At 38.4% G+C, this 21,669-nt stretch overlaps 2 protein-coding genes and 1 long non-coding RNA gene across 16 annotated transcripts in view; 1 reads left to right on the forward strand and 2 right to left on the reverse strand.

The window, feature by feature from the left end:
• SNAP23 (synaptosome associated protein 23) overlaps positions 1-11,537 on the forward strand; it is a 38,092-nt gene extending 26,555 nt beyond the window's left edge. For all 5 annotated transcript variants that reach the window (XM_049613454.1, XM_049613453.1, XM_049613451.1 and 2 more), the window contains exons 6-8: positions 7,651-7,809; positions 9,151-9,295; positions 11,471-11,537. In XM_049613454.1, coding sequence (XP_049469411.1) covers positions 7,651-7,809; positions 9,151-9,295; positions 11,471-11,536 — 370 coding nt within the window. In that variant the 3' untranslated portion in view covers position 11,537. The remainder of the gene's footprint in view (positions 1-7,650; positions 7,810-9,150; positions 9,296-11,470) is intronic.
• Positions 2,994-3,897, reverse strand: LOC125909912 (uncharacterized). The gene is made up of 2 exons (XR_007453801.1): positions 3,769-3,897; positions 2,994-3,525 (listed from the first exon to the last, which is right to left on the reverse strand). It is a non-coding gene; the product is annotated as an uncharacterized LOC125909912 (long non-coding RNA).
• LRRC57 (leucine rich repeat containing 57) lies at positions 3,933-21,637 on the reverse strand. 10 transcript variants are annotated; one of them, XR_007453798.1, is made up of 8 exons: positions 21,367-21,536; positions 21,170-21,275; positions 20,925-21,063; positions 20,081-20,349; positions 17,644-17,829; positions 16,864-17,004; positions 8,795-8,855; positions 3,933-4,928 (listed from the first exon to the last, which is right to left on the reverse strand). XR_007453798.1 is itself a non-coding variant. In XM_049613446.1 (6 exons), exons 2-6 carry the CDS (start codon positions 21,251-21,253, stop codon positions 16,963-16,965), a joined length of 720 nt encoding a protein of 239 aa, XP_049469403.1. In that variant the 5' UTR covers positions 21,254-21,275; positions 21,440-21,637; the 3' UTR covers positions 16,563-16,962. The 10 variants fall into 10 exon arrangements, 7 of the variants coding, with proteins under 7 accessions (XP_049469403.1, XP_049469399.1, XP_049469401.1 ...); XR_007453799.1 differs by lacking the exon at positions 3,933-4,928 and having other exon boundaries at positions 8,753-8,855; XR_007453800.1 differs by lacking the exons at positions 3,933-4,928; positions 8,795-8,855 and adding an exon at positions 12,214-13,741.
• Positions 21,638-21,669: the final 32 nt, after the last annotated feature.

Consider the following 21,669-nt stretch of genomic DNA (forward strand, 5'->3'; position numbering starts at 1 on the left):
GGCGCTTATTATTCTGAACACTTTAAATTTAATCCTAACAGTAACCTTAATATGAGATAGATTCTCTTCTTAGCACCATTTTACATATGGGGAAACAGAGGCACAAAAACTTACATTAGAAATGGAAGAGCTGAGTTTCAAAACCAGCTACAGCCACAGCTTTTAACTGTATGCTGCATTGCTTGACTTTGGCAAGAAAAGAATGAACTTGTTTGTTGTTGCCATTGTTAGATGTATTTCTATATAGAAAATGTATTGGATAGATTTGTTCTTTGAGGTTTCTTTTGTTCAGTAGTATTCATTGAAACCAGGTCAGTAAACAAAAGAGACCTGGAAATAGCTTTACTTAACAGAACCCTGTATTAGAAGGGAATTTTAATTTTAGCTCATTTTTTTTAAAGGACTACCAGGATTAAACTTTAAAATCATGAATAAGTGTCATTCTCTTAGCTTGCTACTATTTGAACTGTAGCACAGATAGCACAGATCTTTTAAAAGTTCTATTATCTTTGACAGTAACTTTGATAAGCTGTCATTCTTTTTTTTTTTTTTTTTTTTTTTTTTTTTTTAGTTTTGAGACAGAGCCTGAGCAGGGGAGGGGCAGAGAGAGAGGGAGACACAGAATCCGAAGCAGACTCCAGGCTCTGGGCTGTCAGCACAGAGCCTGATGCAGGGCTTGAACTCACAGAGTGTGAGATCATGACCTGAGCTGAAGTCAGATGCTTAACCGACTGAGCCACCCAGGCGCCCCGATAAGTTGTCATTCTACTTAATAAGAGTTTAGAAAGAAGCAGAATTGAAATGGGAAGTCTCATAATAGTAAACTCTCTCGTATCTCAGTTTAACTATTCTCAGACAAGGTACTCTTCTGTCTGAACTTGCCTCTCTTCAGTGTATGCTTATAATGTCAGACACATAGTTTGAAGATAAATCGGTAATTCTGGACCACTTATTAGAGAGCTTCAAAATTGGTACTAGAGATTTTCTACTGTTCAAGTCTTATGTCATATTGAGGTGTAAAAATTCAGCACTGATTGTTAAAATAAATGCTGACTTATATTTGAGTCAACTTTTGAGTGCCCCTTCCATCCTACTCACTGGTAATAAAAAGATGAGTAAGGCATAGCTCTGGCACTGTTTTATTTGTCATTACTCTTGTTTTTTTGTGTGTGTCTGACCTGGTATCTTGGTAGGTGTTCAATAAATACTTGTTGGTTGAATGTCTTTAAGAAACTTGTTGGCTGATGGGAGAGTTAGACGTATAAAAAGATTTTTAAAAATTAAAATGCAAATAAAATATATAATAGAAATAATGAGGAGAAATCTGTAATCACCAAGAAAAAAAGTTTTAGGACCTTTCCCGTTAGTTTTTGCCTTCTCTTCATACTAATTTTCATAATTTTAGGTAAGAATGTCATCACCCACACATTCTTAGGAAAAATGAAGCATACTCTGGTTTAAATTATTTTCCTGTTTTTCTTTTTATCTAGATTCTCAGATGTTCATTGTTTCTATGAAACCAGGCAGGAATTTAAATGCATTATGTTTTTAGAACTCTAAACCTGTTTCTGTTCTGTTTGACTGGCACTCACTATTTTCTGCATTTCATCCTCTCAATCTCTTCCTTTCTAATCTGCTTACTAAAAATGAAGATTTAACATCAGGACCCGAGCTCAGTAACTGATCAAAGAGAACTTTAAGATGCAGTCTTGTGGCGCAGTTTGAGCTGTTAACCTGCTATCTAAAGGTGATGCTTCAAATGGCTTTTCTGTGCATGTGCATGGATTTTGTGAATGGTGGAGACTGTCTTTAAAACTGTGCTGTGATGTGTAATGTAAAGTAAGTTTGTTCTGGGTGCTGTATGCCAAAAGATGGACTTGACAAAATGATCTTAATTTATAATGCGACCCTTTGACTAATGACTCTGATAACTAAGCTTTTACTAAATAACATTTGAGATTAAAAATAAAAACACCCCTGAAGTTTCTTAAGAAATTTTAAATAAGTTGATTTTTGTAGAGAATTGCTTCATCCTATGTTCTGATGAAAGGTAAGGGAATTCAGGCTAAATCCACCATTCTCCATAGGACTTCGATTTCAGCCTATCTTGTTATTTCCTTACGCCTTTCCGGTTCCAAAATCAAGATTTTTTCCTCCTAAAGAGTTGCTTCTAATGATTTGGATTCTCCATAACTTAAGCCACTACCAAATTGGAATTAATTGCCAATCTAGTCATCTTGAATACCATTTGGAACAAGATGGGATATAAACTTAAAATGTTACCATATTTGAATGTTCTTTAAGTAAGGGTTTTCTCTCTTAATTTGCTCTATAGTTCCTATTATGTCATGTGTTAGCTTGCTCTGGTTTCATGTTGAATTAATACAGAGCTTAACTAATCTTAATTTTTTTTTTTTAATTTTTTTTAATGTTTATTTTTAAGAGACAGAGAGTATCAGAGCACAAGTGGTGGAGGGACAGAGAGAGAAGGAGACCCAGAATCTGAAGCAGGCTCCAGGGTCTGAGCTGTCAGCACAGAGCCTAATGAGGGGCTCAAACCCACAAATCGTGAAATCATGACCTGAGCTGAAGTCAAATGCTTAACCGACTGAGCCACCCAGGCGCCCCATTAATCTTAATTTTTTATGAAAGTTAACCCTGTAGTCTGCCTACTGTTTAGTATAATCTTTGACTTCTTAAGTATTGTTTTGTTTTGTTTTGTTTTGTTTTGTTTGGCTATGCGCTTAAGTGGGCTCCACGCCCAGCATGGGGCTTGAACTCACAACCCTGAGATCAAGAGTTGGGTGTTCTACTGACCGAGCCAGCCAGGCACCCCTGACTCCTTAATTTTGGTTCTTTATAGGAACTGTGAAGATGATGGTTAAGCATTTGATTTCTGTCCATTGTTTCTTGCCTTCCTTTTTTTTCCTTCCAGTAGCCTGATCACCTAACACGCATACACACACACATACACACACACACACACACACACACACACACACACACACACACACACACTTGTACTCATTACATTTGGTATTTAGTTGGTCTCTTCTTGATATGAAAGAACTATAGCTAACATTGAGCTTTTTTTGTTTTTATTCTGTTAATATTAATGTTAACAACCAAAACTGTATAAATTGTTAAAATTACTGTGATCATATCTTGAGACTTGTTTTCTGCTTTTACAGCAGCTTCTTTAATTGATTAAGGGATATTTCAAATCCTTATTTCAAACTTGCTATTTTTGAATGGGATTTATCTGGAAAAAAAGTGATAAAGACTATTTGACACCTCAAAACTGACAGGATAAATCTAACTTTCCAGATGGCATTATTTTTTTATTCATTAATGTATATTTATTTATTTTGAGAGAGAGCATACGCGCACATGAGCAGGGGAGGAGCAGAGAGAGAATGTCAAGCAGTCTCTTCACTGTCAGTGCAGAGCCCAACATGGGGCTTAATCCCACAAACCATGAGATCATGACATGAGCCAAAATCAAGATTATGATGCTAGGGGCGCCTGGGTGGCGCAGTCGGTTGAGCGTCCGACTTCAGCCAGGTCACGATCTCGCGGTCTGTGAGTTCGAGCCCCGCGTCAGGCTCTGGGCTGATGGCTCGGAGCCTGGAGCCTGTTTCCGATTCTGTGTCTCCCTCTCTCTCTGCCCCTCCCCCGTTCATGCTCTGTCTCTCTCTGTCCCAAAAATAAATAAAAAACGTTGAAAAAAAAAAATTAAAAAAAAAAAGATTATGATGCTTAACTGACTGAGCCACCCAGGCATCCCCCAGATGGCATTCTTAATTCTATCATAATTTAATTGCATTAAATTCCAATGCAATTTAATGATAAAAATAATTTTAAAAATTATAAATTTGCTTAAGCATTTTATTATGAAGTCTAATTGCTTCCCAGAAAGACCATAAATTTTACTAAGCAAAAGAATTCGGTCACACATCAGAATATTTTCTTTCTTACTGTAGACCAAAACAACCTGGGCCTGATGTTTTTTTACGTAGCCATAATCTAACTATATTCAGCTACCTCAAAGCTAGGGAGTGTTAATGGGCCAGAAGAGAGTAAACATGCCAGTTGGTAATTGTGTGCTTAAAGGCATGGACTTTTAAGTAAGGATCAGGTTGAGGTTGAAGCCAAAGAATAAAAATATTTGACTAATGCTTTTCAAAGCAGTTTACATCCATTATCAACAGGATCTTTTCACAGCCCCGTGAAGTATTGATAATAACTACAGTATGTTTATTTTATCTTAGTTTTACATATAAGAAAAAGGACATTTGCAATGGAAGTTTGCTTAAGGCTCTACAGCTCTGGAAAGACAGGTCTAGGATTGGGATTCAAGTCAATATACCACAAATCTTATGGGTTTTTAAAAAAATAAAATCTTGGTGTATACTTTTGCTTCCTTTAGATTAATTCCTTACCGTCCCAATGTATAGAAATACTAAGGCAGACTACCAGAGTAACTAAAATACTCTTTCTATAACAGATTGGAAGTCCTTACACAGTCCCTTACCCCTGGCTGGGGAGCTAAATAAGCTTTTGAATTTCAATAAGACAATAATAACAAAAGATTTGCAGGCTCTACTCCATACATACTAAAGCAAAATTTTCAGTGTGTAACTTATGCATCTGTGTGTTCACAGGCATCCAGGTTGCACTGTGCCTAGTCAAGTTTGGGAAATAATTACCTTTAAAGCAGTTAAGACCCTTTGAAGGAAGACAAATAAGATTAAAATCATTCTTATTACTGTTGCTATTGTTGTTATTATTATATGGGCAGCTACTCAACAGTTCCTTAAAAACAGGTAACTTTCAAGGTATTCCAACTTAGTGGCACAAACTCCAGGTAGTGGCAAGCGGCAGGATCAACTGGAAGATACTACGTAGAGTGGAGGTGCTGAAGAGACCTGGAGAGGTCAGGTAGATAAAGATACAAAATCAACATCATTTAAAAGCACCTCTTCGTAAACATTCAGGATAGTCCTCACTGCATGGAAAGAGTGCAGTTTTTTCCCCAACTCATTTGAAAGTAAACATGACAATCCAATGCAAAGCTATAAAAAGAAAAATTCAAAGTCCACTTTTTGTACCTTTTCCCCTTGATATTCGACGAACATCTTCCAGGGTCCAGTCCTCTTAAGGGGAGAAAGGTTTGATAACCAGTCTGATTTTTTGTTTATAACACAGATCATGCTTTAACTGAAACTTATTCACTATATCATGTTCAAACAGTTCATTTCCATCTTAAGCCCCTTATAGCTAATTATGGATGGAAGAATTCTCAAAAGGTTAAAAGAATTTTCAAATCTTATCTTTTATGGTTGAGAAGGAGGTTAGAGTGTATGTGTATATCCCTTGATAGACTAGGAGCCCCACAAATCCTTTCCCGGGCTACTCTTTATGTACTAAGACTAGCAAGAAATATAGTCTTTTATTCAGTGACTTGATTCCAGCCCTCACTCTTTTTAACTGTTCTACAATCTGACATCCTGATAAAAGCTGTACATATATTAGTTCTATTAATATTTCTTGTTATTAACTTTCTAATAATAATGCTGTCAATTTACTAGGAATTACTCTACTTTAGAATTTTGTCTGTGACTTATTAACAACACATAAATGTAAATGGATTTCACCAAACCAACAGATAATTATATGTAAATATTCACTTTAAAAAGGTATATCCTACCTTGTTCCAAGATAGATTTAACATGGTTTAGTGATAAATTAACTAAACAGCACAAGTTGGAAATTGATCATGAGAACTTAACGTGGAACCAAGAAAGGCACTTTGATTAGCTCTTTAGTTTTCATAGATAGATTTACCCTTTCATTATCCCTTACAAAAAAAGTAGTAGTACCTTTCTGTAGCATTAATGATAATGGTTGTAGATCTGATTCTAGGTTTGTCAAAAATGAATCCTAACATCTATTAAGGAAGGAGCCACTGTTTCATAAAATCTCTCCTCTGCTTTTATAGTTTTGAAACTTCCTCATCAGCATATTATGTGGAATAAATCAGACACCAATATTATAGCTATATACTACTTTGTTTTTGTTTACAGAAAAGTAAAAATTAAAATTGTGTGAGTGAAGGGGCACCTGGGTGGCTCAGTTGGTTGAGTGTCGAACTCCTGACTTTGGCTCAGGAGTTCATGATCTCATGGTTTGTGGGATCAAGGCCTGCTGTCAGCCTAGAGCCTGCTTGGGATTCTCTCTCTCTCCCTTTTTCTCTGCCCTCCCCTGCTCATGCTGTCTCTCTCTCAAAATAAATAAATAGACTTAATTAAAAAAATAAAATTGTGTGAGTGACAAGTATACCTAGCCAAACAATTAGTAAAAAAGTTTTATTCGTGTTATTTTTTATTTTATTTTTTTTGTAATAGTCATTGAAAAGTCACTTTAAAAGGCTCTTTTTCTTGCCATTATTACCAATTTGAGTAGTAAATCCCATGGTAAAATTCTGGCTTTGGCGTATCAGTTACATCTAAAGTACATGCTTTTATTTAAGAGGCCTGGATATAGGAATTTTTTTTTAATGTTTAGTTCTTTATTTTGAGAGAGAGAATGCATGTGAGTAAGCAGGGAAGGGGCAGAGAGAGTCCCAGCAGGCTCCATGCTGTCAGCACAGAGCCCAATGTAGGGCTTGATCTTACGAACTCTGAAACCATGACCTGAGCTAAAATCAGGAGTCGGACCCTCAACCATGAGCCACCCTGGGCACCCCAGGCTTATTATTTTTTTTTTAAGGAGAAAAAGGAAACTCTTAAATGGAAAAGCCCTGAATCAAAGGATTTGTAACTGCCACCAGTGTGGCCAAGATAGTTATTCATTGGCTGTACAATTTGGAAATAATTCATGCCTTTCTTCATGATGTTTGTTTCTTTTTTAAAAGTTAATGCAAAATTCTAACTTCAAAAATCTGATCAGCTGGAACTATTCTGGGTCAAATAAAAGGGCACCAGGGTTTGAGTATTGCCCATTCAGTCTTCTTTCTCTTCCATCTCTCATCAACTTGTAAGATCCTTCCAAGGAGCCTCTTTATTATTATTAGTTTAATGTTTATTTTGGGGAGAGAGAAACCACGAGCAGGGGAGGGGCAGAGAGAGCGGGGGACACGGGATCCAAAGTACGCTCCACGCTGACAGCATAGAGCCTGATGTGGGGCTCGAACTGACAAACCATGAGATTATGACCTCATCTGAAGTCAGATGCTAACTGACTGAGCCACTCATGCGCCCCCCCAGGGACCCTCTTAAGGCATCCGAGAACACCTGTCCTAAGGAATTTTTTTCCTCGTATCCACGATCTTCTTTTCTAAAGACTGGCAAAAGCTAGGGGAACCTGAAAAATCAAATAATTGAATTTTCTAACTTGCTAACTGCTTATGAAGATTTCATGGAAATAGTTGAACCTTCAAAAAAACTTTTTAATGTCAGCAGGCTTACACAATTCATCTTTTTTCTATGCCATATTGCAACTAAGCATAGTATAGCTAATCCAGGTCTAACTAGAGGTAGCTTTTATGCTAAGGATGCTAGGGTCATCCTCAAAGTAAAAAGCATTAATAATTCCAATTCTTCCCTTCCTGCTTTTCGGTATCTCTCTACACTCCTGACTTTTATATAGGACAAAGAACTTTGAGTCCGGTAAGGCCTACAAGGCAACATGGGGAGATGGTGGAGACAACTGTCCTAGCAATGTAGTATCTAAGCAGCCAGGTCGAGTGACAAATGGTCAGCCTCAACAAGCAACTACTGGCACAGCCAGCGGTGGATACATTAAACGGTATGCCAGCTCCTCCTGATTTTTTTACCCCTTTCCTATATGAATGTCTTACTCAGGAGGATGGGTGTTGTTATATACGAACCCTAACTCATCAATTAGAAATAGTGTTTATGCTGTTTGAAAAATGCATTTGAAAATCTGTCTTCTGACAAAATATTGACTGTGGTTCGCCTTCGTTGATGGATTCGTTTCTCTTTACATTTTTCAGTATTTTCAGAATTACCTAAATAAGCATATTTTACTTCTATAAATAGGAAACTGTGTTTTAAATGTATCATCTAGAGTAGGGGTCAGCTAGATCCCTATAAGGATAACAGTAAAGGGTCAGATAGTAAATACTTCAGACTTTGCAGGCCAGTCTCCATTGCAACTACTCAACTCTGTTGTAGGGTGAAAGCAGCGATAAACAACATATAAGCAAATGAGCATGGTTGTACTTGAATAAATCCTTATTTACAAAATGAGGTGGCATGCCAGTTTTGGCCTTTGGGCCAGAGTTTTGCAACCTCTGTTTTATAAATTAATTATTTATTTTTAATGTTTATTTTTGAGAGCAACAGAGCACAAGTGGGGGAGGGGCAGAGAGGGAGGGAGACACAAAATCTGAAGTAGGCTCCAGGCCTGAGCTGTCAGCACAGAGCCTGACATGGGCTTGAACTTAAGAACTACAAGATCATGACCCCAGCCAAAGTTGGACACTTAACCAACTGAGCTACCTAGAACCCCTCAATTTTTTATTTTGAGAGAGAGAGAGAGAAAGAGCACGTGCGCACAAGTCGGGGAGGAGGGCAGAGGGAGAGAGAGAGAATCGTAAGCAGGCTCCACGCTCAGTGAGGAGCCCAATGAAGGGCTCAACCCCATGACCCTGGGATCATGACCTGAGCTGAAATCAAGAGTCAGATGCTCAACCTACTTGAGCCATGCAGGCCCTGCAACCTCTGTGTTAGAGCAATGGTTCTTTATACTTAGTATACATCATAGTTACCTGGGAGGTTTATTAAAACACAGAATGATGGGATCCACTTCCAGTTTCTGATTCAGTAGATCTGTAGTAGAATGTGAGAATTAGTGTAAGTTCCCACACGATGCTGTGATCATTCTTTGAGAACCATTGTTCTAGAGTTGTTACTTCTCTTACATGGGCTTTAAGACATTGTGCTTTCCTTGGGCAATGTTTCCATTTTTACTGCAGAATGTTTTCCAAGAATAGTCACCTACATTCCCACAAGTATAACATTTGCTGAGGTCATTTTTGGTTACTTATTTTTATGAAAATTAAATCCAATTAGTCCGTTTATAATTCACCATAAAAGTACTGAATTAACTGTGTTTTTGTGATAGTATAACTAATGATGCCAGAGAAGATGAAATGGAAGAGAACCTGACTCAAGTGGGCAGTATCCTAGGAAACCTAAAAAACATGGCCCTGGACATGGGCAATGAGATTGAGGCTCAAAATCGACAAATAGACCGGATCACGGAAAAGGTAAACTCTCCTTTGTGCCTCAGAAATTTGAGATACCTGCAGTGTTTTAGTAATGGACGTCTATGCTCGATACTTTGGGAGAGAACAATAGGTGATCCTGTCCTCCTATCAAAGTTTTACAGTTTGGATGAGGTGGCAGTTCTTTTTTTTTAATCTGTTTTGTTTATTTTGAGAGAGTGCGCACACATGGCATGAGCACAGGAGAGGCAGAGAGAGAGGGAATCCCAAGCAGGCTCCGTGGCTATCTGTGCAGAGCCTGACACAGGGCTGGATCTCATGAACTGTGAGATCATGACCTGAGCTGACATCAAGAGTCGGATGCTTAACTGAATGAGCCACCAGGTGCCCCCCTAAGGTGGCATTTCTAACACATTGAAAAACACTAGCCAAGTTCTCCAATCCCTTGCTCATGGCAGTTGGTTCATTTTGAAACCAAGATCTTGGAATGAAGTGGTTTTATTTAAAATTTCACATATGAAGCTTAGACTCTACTCTGACCTTTGGGAGGGCTATTTTTTTTCCCCCCTAAATGAATGAGTTAGCTTTCAGGAATTTTATTTTGTTACTAACAAATTAGTAGGTTCCTGAATCTTCATCTTATGAGTCAGTAGGTGAAAATCAGTTTCTGCAGAATGGTTCTTGTGGAGTGAACACACAAAACAGTGTCCTATGAGTAAAGAAAAAGTAGAATTGCCTTTTTTTTTTTTTTTTTTTTAATTTCACATGATAGAAAAGATACTGGAAGTGAAACTGTGTTCAGTGTTTGGATGTGTCATGTCTAAAAGCCATTTCTTGTTACTGCTATTTTAATAAAAATCTCAGTGTGCTTTAAAGATTGGGTGAATTTTTAAGCTTAGCTCTGTTGACTCACTTAATGGTGGATTTCAGTGAAGCAAACAGTGGTTCATGAGATGCTTTCAAAGCTGTAGTGTGGGTTTAGGCTAATATCACCCATCTTTTTATTTTTTTTTTTTTTAAATTTTTTTCAACGTTTATTGATTTTTGGGACAGAGAGAGACAGAGCATGAACGGGGGAGGGACAGAGTCTAGAGAGGGAGACACAGAATCGGAAACAGGCTCCAGGCTCCGAGCCATCAGCCCAGAGCCTGACGCGGGGCTCGAACTCACGGACCATGAGATCGTGACCTGGCTGAAGTCGGACGCTTAACCGACTGCGCCACCCAGGCGCCCCTCACCCATCTTTTTAATTCACATATTGATATGGATGGTAATATATCTGTTACAAAAATCTTGGGGAAAATTCTTTCAGTCTCTCTGGGTTAGAGCTAGAGTAGTCTCAGATAAGATTCTATGATTCATTGGGGCGCCTGGGTGGCTCAGTTGGTTAAGTGTCCCAACTTCAGCTCAGGTAATGATCTCATAGTCCATGAGTTCATGCCATGAATCAGGCTCTGTGCTGACATCTCGGAGCCGGGGGGCTACTTCAGATTCTGTGTGTGTGTGTCTCTCTCTCTGCCCCTCCCCTGCTCATGCTGTGTCTCTGTCTCAAAAATAAACACTAAAAAAAGTTTTTTTAATTAAAAAAAAAAAAGTTTTTATGATTCAGTTCAGGGGATCCCACAAGGTCCAAATCTGTAGCAAAGAGTATTGTTAATTTCATTGCATCTAAAATACCACATCTCAAATGCCACTGATTATAAGATGCATCCCAGTTTCAGACATATTAAACTATGAAAAAATGTTATGGAATTTATGAAATACTGGCCACTTCTTCTGTCATGTCTTTGTCATGTTTATACACCCAGTTTTCCCAAATGAATTTCATATTGTCTCTTTTTTTAAATTTTTTTTCATGTTTTTATTTATTTTTGAAGGAGAGAGAAAGAGCATGAGCAGGAGAGGGGCAGAGAGAGAGGGAGACACAGAATTCAAAGCAGGCTCCAGGCTCTGAGCTATCAGCACAGAGCCTGATGCGGGGCTCGAACTCACAAACTGTGAGATCATGACCTGAGCCGAAGTCAGATGCTTAACCGATTGAGCCACCCAGGTGCCCCTCATATTGTCTCTTCTTGCCTACAGTGAGATTTGTAATGTGACTTCATCTGTTTTCCTGAATTTTCTCAGTGTATGAGTTACTCCCAAGTATATGAAATTTAACTTTTTTAGAGCAACTTACCTTGTAACATAATGCTGTTATCTTTTTCTTTTTTTCAGGCTGACACCAACAAAGATCGGATTGACATTGCGAATGCCAGAGCAAAGAAACTCATTGACAGCTAAAGATGCTGCTGTACTTATCATTTATTCACTTCTCTAGCTCCTCCTTCAAAGTCATTACCTTTTCAGAGTTTGAAGTTTTGGTCCCATGCTCTTCTAATTACAAGATAATGTGCAAGAAGGGTTAGGAGTACAGACCCCTATTTTTTATGTTCTCTTTTCCCTTGAAGGTAGACTACTGCTCAGCCTTCCTTCTAGTATTTTTTTTCCCTCGGTTTATACACTTAGATTGGTTTTTGTCCATCATATATAGTGTTATTTTTCATCCTTCCCATTTACTTTAGCAGGTTCTTCTGCTTTCAAGATTTGGAAGCATTGCCAAAGACAGCCATGAAAAAGGAAGCTGGAGGCAGGGAGAGGGGCAGCAAGAAGGAGAGGCAAGAGATAAGAGGTTGTTACCTCAGGAAAACCTGTAGGCCACAAAGCAAAAGTTGCAAAGCCACAGTAAAGATTTAGTTCGGTTTAGTTTTTAACTTAAGTTGCATTTATTGCCAATTTAGGCTAAGACTTGGTTTCAGAGCTTTTATGCACAAAATTTTTGTTATACACAACTTGGCAACCTCTACTCCAAAAAAACAGAATTAATTTTCTTAAAGTGAGCTTAGTTTCTGAACTTTTGGTGATTCATGTATGTACATAGATTCTGTGATCGCATTTTATATTGCACCACATAGGAACACTTTGTATAAAAGAATGGCTTTTTATTTTCACATTATTAGTACTATCATGGTCCCATTACATGCCTATTAACCTCATAAAATTGTCATTAGTTTTTGAAGAAAAAATATGTAAATATGTATGTATAACATGAGGATTTCTCTCTAAAGCAGGGCTTAAATTTTTTGGAAAAGTTTGACAAAGTGTATCACATGAATTCAGATTTACCTCAATGCCAAGAATTATGTTTAGATCGAAAAAAAAGAAACTTGTTTTGATCTCAGGTAGAAAAATAGTTACATTGCTTTGAGTTTTTTGTAGCTTTAGACTTTACAAAAGCTAGAATTTATTCTGTTTAAAAGTGATTTGGAAAATTATGCTTTTGGTTTAATTATTGATGATTGCACTATCACTCAACTAGCCTTGTGGATTGAATTATGTCCAGAATCACGTTTATTTAGATCCTGAACAGTGTTATAAGAATCTGATTGGTATTTGTCACCTTTATTTAAAAACTAGTGTCTGTACACTTCAGAGCTATTAATGTGGATTGGTTTGACCAATAACCACTGCTTGATCTTTACAATTAAATTTTATAACTAACTAATGGAATTGTTCTTTCAAATAGGTAATGTGTTTCTGTGACTGTTTGGTGGAGGGATGGGGAGAGGGGGATCAATAATTTCACCAGTTCTTAACAAACTGCATAAAGCAAAAGTCCATAAATTAAGAAGCACTCCAATGGAAAGCTGCCTTTAGCACCTTTCCCATCTTTTGTACTGACATGACTTTTCTTCCTATAACTTGTCATGAGGTTCATTTTAATTTTTATTAGTCTCTCATTCGAGCTTAAATATACCAGTGATTGAAAGGATGTTTATGAGCTAGAACTATAACCACTTACTGAAGACTATATTAACATGAGGACATTCATAGGCTAAAGAGGAAAGTATGTAAAGTGATACTCAATCAGGCACTCTGCATGCCAGAGGAATAGTTTGGCTGGGCAGGTAGTAGTAAATGTGTAAAGTAAGAAGGTATAAAACACTGGGGATTGTGCTATACCTAAATGCCCTTACTTGGAACTTAAAAAAATTTTTTTTATATTATGGCTAAAGGCAATAGTTCTGAGAACACCTAAATGCTGCCCACACAATATAATTAGAAGGCACTCAACTTTGTCTGAATTTACACTCTTGCTACTTGCTGAGACTACAAGCCCATTTCTGTGCCTCAGTTTTCCTTGGCTATAAATGGGGATTAACAATTCCTACTCCATGGAGTTGTCACAGGAACTCAGTGTGCTATTATGTAAAGTACTGAGAGCAGCACCCAGTGAACGTAAGAGCTTAATAAATTATAGTTGCTATTCTCTTTTGGGTGGAGCTCTTGGTGAATCCCTTTGTGAATTTGATGAAAGACATCATAGTCTATCTCCCCAGAGAAACAGATAAACACAAATGTGAATCATGCATAAATAAGAATCTTGCATCAATGGGTCTTGAAAGCCCATCTATGGATCCCAGGTTACAAACTCTTCCAAAGGTTCTGCTGAGAAAGAAGAGGGATTGAGGCCATAGAAATTAGGTCCATAATGCACTAGAAATAGATGCTATTGACTTAAAAAGACTTCTCTGATTTTCTCATGTAACATTATCTGGAAACTTGTTTTCCAGTACTTTTGAAAGGCAGTAACTAAAAGTGGTTAACACAGCTCTAGAGTCTGACCACCTGCTTTGAAATTTCGCTTTGGTCATTTACTTGTATGACCTTGAGCATAACACTAACCTACAACTAAGAAGTTCAAAAATAGTATTCTCCCCGAATATATATATTTTTTTAACAGTAAGCTCCCTCTTCAAGTCTCCAATCTTATAATAACAATTATGTTTATCCCCAATAGTTGTACCTAATTTTTCTTCGTTCACACTTCCTTCATCCTTGTTACTATACTTCAACTCTAGATCTTTTCATGTCATGCGTGAATTATGAATCTCCTAACCCAAACATTCTTATTTTTAATTTTATTTTTGAGAGAGAGAGAGACAGAGCATGAGCAGGGGAGGGGCAGAGAGAGGGAGACACAGCATCTGCACAGAGCCTAACACGGGGCTCAAACCTATGAACCGTGAGATCATGACCTGAGATGAAGTCGGATGCTTAACCTACTGAGCCACCCAGGCGCCCCAGGGGAGAAAGAGAATCTTAAACAGGCTCCACACCCAGCACAGACCCCAACGTGGGGCTTGACCTTGAGACCACAACCCCAAGCCTAAACCAGTAGTCATGCTTAGCTGAGTGAACTACCTAGGTGCCCCAAAATTCATCTCTTTACATGTTATTTTCTTTAGGTCACTCTTACTAAAATTCCAGGTTATCCAATTACATTCCTAATCAGATTTGTATTTTTCAGATTGGTATTCAAGTTCCTTATTCTCTAGTCATTTGTTTTTATCCTTTTAAATGTAGTTATTTGCTGCAAGCCTTCCATTTCTATATAACTTAACTTCTATTTTAATGCCTTACAGATGAAATAAATGGCAGCATTTATTGATTGCTTACTCTGTTGTGTGCACTCTGCTAAATGCCTTATGTATCTTTTTACCATATCCTCATACTTGAAACGTTAGGAGGTATTCCCCATATTACAGATGGGAATGAATTGCACAAATTCACAGAGGTAGAAAATGAAATACTGTGGATTCAAATCAGGATCTTTCTAACTCCAAGGCCCATGATCTTAATATACTACAATGACTTCCAACCAAGCTCTAAAAAAATGTGGGTGACTTAGGGCTGGTGGCCAAACTAGAATATGGGTCTCCAGACCACATACTAGTAAACCAACTTCATTATGTCAGCTCATAGTTAAGTCTAAATACTTGTGCACTATAAATCTGAGCATGTTACTTTACATAGTTCCTGCCCACAAGTAGCTTGTTCTAACAAGGGACAGATGAATATAGAATGTGAGAAGTGCTATCATAACAGATGAGGGATTAATTAATTTGGCTTAGACTTAAAATGGGTTTTAGAGAGGAGCATTTTAGAGAGGGCATTCCTGACTGAGCAAACAATGTAAAGGCAAATTACAGGAGAGACCCTGCACTGTGGGTTTAAGGAGAATAATCTGGTGTGACTGAGCAGGCACATGAGAGTGAAGAAGGGGTATCTGGAAATAAGGCTGGGTCCAAGTTATGAAAGCTAGCAGTCACTGATTCTCAGGAGGGATTTTTTTTTAATTCCAATTAATAATTAAATGGGGACATTTAAGTTATTTATAAGTTCTGATTTATTAGATGTTAAGTACTGATAAAAAAAATTTAGAGAAACATTGTTTAGTAGATCAAAAAGGTTAAGCATTAAAGTTTATAAAAAACCAAACTCAATTGCTAATGATAAACTGGCAGCCCATCCTTCCCCATGTTGAGAAACAGAAAATAACATGGAAAATAGAGAATATCCATATCAGATTTAGGGTCAGAGAGACTTCTTCATATAAACACTAGGCTTAATGGTTAAACTAGGTTTATGAAAGAAGAACTGACAATACACGCTAAATTGCCCTGAGAAAGACAAAACCTCAGAAAATTACAGAGTGGTAGTTATCTAAATGTTCATGTCAGTAACAACATGAAATCATATACCTTTGTAAATTTTAGTTTCTCTTAATAAACATGGTTCCAGTACTGCAAAATGAAATGCTTATCGGTCACATGAAAGCATTTCAGTACTCCTGCGACCTTAACAAGAACATGAAATGTTTCCTAATCACTTTACTTTCAAACAAAGGACCACATACAGGTTAAATTTTCTCCTGTCTTCTTCCTTTGATGGAAGAAGGATTAACCCTTTTTCCAGTCAAAGTTCATTAAAAATTCTTTATTTAGTATATTCTCTCACCCAGAGAATAAGCTTTATAAACATAGTTATTTTAAAATATTATACAGATAGTTTTTTGATTGGTAATTTGATTAGAATTATAAATACAAAAAGGGAAAAGGATTACCAGAAATAAGACATTATTTCTAACAAAGTTTCGGGAAAATCTTGATTATTAAAACCCTTTGTATCTTACAAGTTTTGCATATATGGTTTTAGCTCTTCAAAGCTCTCTACCAATAAGGCACCTGCAATAGTAAAAAATTTGCTACTGCAGCCTTGGGGACACATCTCTTAGTGTTGTATTGGTGCTTCTCTGACAGTACACTTTTAAACAAGACAGTCACATAGTTATGTACATTCTAAATTCCAAGTATAAACACTGCAATTGAATTGATGGACTGAAATGAAATCATAAATCCTTAGATTAACCATAGTAGCCTCTCACAAATTATTTGAATTTCATAAAAATACAAAATGTTAACACAGGTGGAATGGCAGTCAACTTTATGAAAGCTCATACACTGAAACTAAACATGAAATTTCAAGCTGTGATATGGAGTGATTCTGTTACCGGGCAGCATCCCTTCACTGTATAAATAGCAACTAGCTACTGGTTTCTTAAAGGCAGACTAATGATGGTTTTGATGATCGACATTGTCTCTGCCCTATCCATGACTCAAAATGGAAGGCTCTTATTGTCTCTTGATTTCTTTTAGCTTACTTAAGACGAGTCCTGGAAAGGAAAAAGATCATTGAGCAAAATATAATCTAGAGTATCATCTCCTTACTGCAGATAATCCTTGACAACAACAGGAGCCTCTGATTCATCCAGATTGCAACAGATTCCAAGTCAGTGTCCTATATGGTTCCCATGCTCCTGGAGAACATCATGCAAACTTCTTCTTAGTGGCCGTGAACCTCTCCATGTACTAAAAATTATGAAAGAAGAATATGTGGTATCTTGGCATAAGCGAAAATTAGCCTTTTTTTAATTAGGATTTTTAAAAATTTTTATTTATTTTGAGAAAGTGTGTGTGAGAGAGAAAGCAGGGGGAGTGGCAGAGAGAGACAGAGGGAGAGAGAATCCCAAGCAGGCTCCACACTTAGTGTGGAGCCCAATGTGGGGCTTGATCCTGCGACAGGGAGATGACAACCTGAGCTGAAATCAAGAGTCAGACTCAATCAAATGACCCACCCAGCCACCCTTAATTAGGATTTTATATGATGATTTTCACTTAGGTTTTTATTGGATATGTTCTTTTTCATTCCCTGCAAAATCAACCTATTGTAAATGCAAATATAAAACACATAGTTTGGGTTGTTTTTTTTTTTTCACATGTATTTTAACAGGAACACTCATCAAAAGACAAAGATGCTTTACAATAAGCTGTCTGGAGGAAAAGTCGTCTTGGCACAATACCATTTGCTTCTTAGAATCCACCTCCAAATTGGGGAACAAATCCTGTTGATGTAAACAGGATTATGCATATATCCTGTAGGTATACATTCATGGGGGTTACTTCACTGTCCTCATCTCTGGGACAGAGATGAAGTATACTAATACATACCTTATCATAGCCTTCCAGTTCTCGAAGTTTCTTTATTTCAAAAAGGTTGCCTTCCACAGCAAGCAGACAGATCTGGGAGTCACTGAGGATGCTCTGTGGAAGCATGCTGAGCTCAAGACAGTTCTCTTCCAGGCGAAGAACTTTAAGACGAGCACAGCAAGATATCTTTACTGAGATCTGAGATATCTATTGAACAACAACAAAAAAGAGTCATAGGAAAAAGCAAAAGCACTACTATAATGGTTGTTATTTTTTTTTACTAAATTAAAACAAAAACGTGACCATTTGTCCTAGTTCTTTCTTTTACCGCCTCCATTTTCTCACTACCTACTCACTCCCGAAGCCTGTGTTATCCAGCTTCTGTTACTCCTCCTCCACTTTTTGGGAAAAAAGATGCTTTTTGAAGGTCACCAGTGGCTTTTTAGAAACAAAATGTTCTAATAAAAGCACTGTTCATTATAGGAAATTTGAGGATCACATAAGTTTAAAGAAAAAAGTTATCCAATCTGCCATCATAAACATTTTGGTGCATTTACTACCAATGTTTTATTTGTACATAGATGCTGACCACTATACTACCAAAGCCAAGGTTTCACTGTACTCATTCCCCGTTGGATTTGCTACCACTTCTTTGAAACTCCCTCTTGTACCTAAGAACTAGGTTTTTCTTTTGAATTATTCCTGGTTTTTGGCTGCCCCCGCCTTGTTCCTATGGACATTTTTCAAGCAGTAGTCTCTAATATTTAATATTTGATCTTTTTCAAGTTCATCCTTAAGGATCCCTTCACATCCTTAAAGTTCATCACTTCTGTCAAGACCTGAAAGTCTATCTACGTTCATATATGCTCACATCTAGTCTACTCCTGTGTGTCCAGTTTTTAAAAATTTTACGTTTTTTACTTTTGACAGAGAGAATGTGAGTGGGGGAGGGGCAGAGAGAGAGGGAGTCATAGAATCTGAAGCAGGCTCCAGGCTCTGAGTAATCAGCACAGAGCCCCATGTGGGGTTCAAACTCATGAATCATGAAATTCAGACTGAGCTAAAATCGGTCACTTAACTGACTGAGCCACCCAGGTGCCCATGTGTCCAATTTTTAGTAAAACATTTCTATTTGCATGAGTCACCATCGTAATCAACTCAGCATGTCCATTCTGCGTAGCTCTAATCTTCTTTTAGGCACTCAAGCAACTGTCTCTGATTCATTCACCTCTTTTGCCCTTTAAATGCTCCAAGTCACCAAATTATATTTACTCTGCCTGGTATCATTTCAGACCATCACATGGGAACTTGGTAGAAATGTAAATTCTAAGACCCAACCCCTGACCTACGGAATCAGAAACACTGAGGGTAGGGACCCAGTGATCTCTTCACAAGCTCTTCTGGTTAATCTGGTGCACACTAAAATCAGAACCAGTGATTACAGGGCATCAGCCTGGGTGAATGGAATGAGTGTGCAACCAGTACTTGTCGCTGAACCATGTTTTTCCAAAAGTTTTTTCAAATATAATTTTTCTCCAAAAATCTCAAGAACGTACAAGAGTAAAGGAAAAGGTGAGGCCAATCTCCACAGAGACAGACTGAATCTCATCATAACGTAAGATTACTACAATCTAGAACAGTTTTGTACAATAAAGCTTCGCAATGATTGAAATGTTCTATATGCAGCCAATAAGGCAGCCACATACGGCTTTTGAGTACTTGAAATACACTAGTGGCATCAGATGAAATTAATTTTAAAATCTAAATGAATTTTAATAGCAGCGTGTGACTGCTGGATTGGACTGTGCAAATCTAGAAGTGTAGGCACCAAAAAAAAACTAAAGGCCACCTAGTCTATGTTTAATGTTTCACTAAGACTTATGTCTAGACCAAAGATTATTTCTCTAGTCAGATGCATACTAACCAAAAAGCTTCCAAAGTAATGGAAATAAATTTCAAATACTACAATTAAAGCTGTACAATTAAACAAGGAAATGGGCTATTACCAGAAAGCCTGTTAGGGGTGATTTTTCAGTGAAAGCAGGACACACTTGACAAAGATGTCAAAAAAGGGACAAAGAATTATCTCTGTTGTCTAACTCCAAGAACTTATGAATTAAAGCCTTTTTTCTATTCTACCTGACATAGCTCCTTGCTAGATGATTAGAGGCATATTTGGGGAGGATCTGAAGAATTCAACATTTATGAGACATTAGTTTAACTTTTGAAATTATCTCACCCCATCACCTATCCCACTCTTTTAAAAAAACACCTACACAACACACCCAGTGTCTCAACTAATTCCATGGCACTTTGGCCTTTAAAATTAGTACAGACTATAGACGGTACCTCTCATCTAGCCTCATACCCAGCTCTACAATTACAGTTTAGAGAACAACAGATTATACAGGAGACTATAACCCACATGCTGTAGGAAAAAACTCTTTAAGCTCTAGACCTGGTTCTGGTTGAGATTGAGTTCGATGACCTGCAGCTCCCCCACTGTGTCAGGTATGCTCCGAATCTGGTTCTTGGAGAGATCCACCACATCCAAGTGCCTTAGGCTACAGAGTTGTGGTGGTAGGGCTCGCAGCTGGTTCCCAGAGAGGCTCAGGGTCTTGAGGGCTGACAGTTGCCCAAAGGTAGATGGTAGCTCTCTCAAGTGATTGTTGTTTAGGCTTAGCATCTCTAGTTTTTTCAGATTGCATAACTCATCAGGAAGAACAGCTGGCAATGAAAAAAAAATTAAAAACCTGAATCTGATACAGCTGAAAAACACCTTTGATGAAATTTATAAAAACTATATGACCACCTGATATACCTCCTGTTAACACATACAGAACTCCTACATGTTGTGCCATTTTTAAGTATTGCATTTTTACCAACGCAGTCTTCAGAAAGTGAGGGCGCCATCAAAATGCAGGAAAGCATTTATGCATATATTGGGCTCATTGTAAAGGGACCTCTGCAAAATCCGACGGCAATTTTATGGGATTTGTAAGGCCCTCCCCTTCCCATTCCATCCCCCTTTCTAAATTAGCAGCAAAATTAACTCTGTTTACATTACATCCTAAAGACGATTTTCCCTTTGAAGTCCAAATTAAGCCAGTACCAATCGTTATACCACCAGAGGAGGCTTGTAGATGTAATTACAAGAGATAGCTTTAAGGACTCTGACTTTCTCCTGCGTCTTGAGCTCTCAGAACGGTTTCATAACAACAACAAAAATCAGCTTGTAAGAGAAAACCACCCTTCTTAACAGCTGATCACTAGCAAAAGCTTCCCAGGCGCCAAAGCCATACTCAGTTTGTTGTTGTTCAAGGAGAGGCTCTTCAGCAGAGTGAACTTCCCTATAATCATAGGCGGTAGGCTCTCGATCTTGTTGTTGGACAAGTCGATGGTCCTTAGATTGCTGGTCAGCTTCTGCAACTCTGAGGGGAACTGGAGAAAGGGGTTCACAGCGCGGAGAATCCCTCACCAAGTAACTTCACCGCCCCCGCCGTCCCTCTCCCTTTAAATTCCCTGGTCGGTCCCCTCCCAGTCTCACCTCGGTCAGCCCACGGTCCTTAAGCTGAAAGACACCAGTTTTCTGCGCGGTTTCCACATGAGCGCGGAGGGCACTGTTTCCCATCCTAGGGCCGCGGCTCAGGTCCCTGCAGGAAGGAAGCGCAGCTGTCACCGCTCAGTTCAGACACCCAGCCACCCTATTCGCCTCTGGGCTGGGTCTCGTTCCCAAGCTGTCACCTCCTGCCGACTCCTAGATCTTGGGGGCCAACTAAAAGTGGCAAGGAAGAAAAGGGAGAACAGAGAACCCGACCACCAGGTCCAGCAGCTTTCACAGCTATTCCGAGGTTGGACGCCGCTGTAGCCTACGAATGATCTGAGAGCGCCGGACTCGCCTCCTACCCCGCAGCTCACAGTCGGCTCAGCAAAGGAAGACCCGCGGCCCGCGCTCTCCCGGGATGCGCTCCCCGGGCTTCCGCCCGGGAAGAAACGCCCTGTGACGTCATCGAGCTGCGCGGCGCGTTCGCAGTGCGTTCCACTCAC

The sequence above is a fragment of the Panthera uncia genome, assembly GCF_023721935.1.
Source record: "Panthera uncia isolate 11264 chromosome B3 unlocalized genomic scaffold, Puncia_PCG_1.0 HiC_scaffold_1, whole genome shotgun sequence".
Classification (NCBI taxonomy): domain Eukaryota; kingdom Metazoa; phylum Chordata; class Mammalia; order Carnivora; family Felidae; genus Panthera; species Panthera uncia.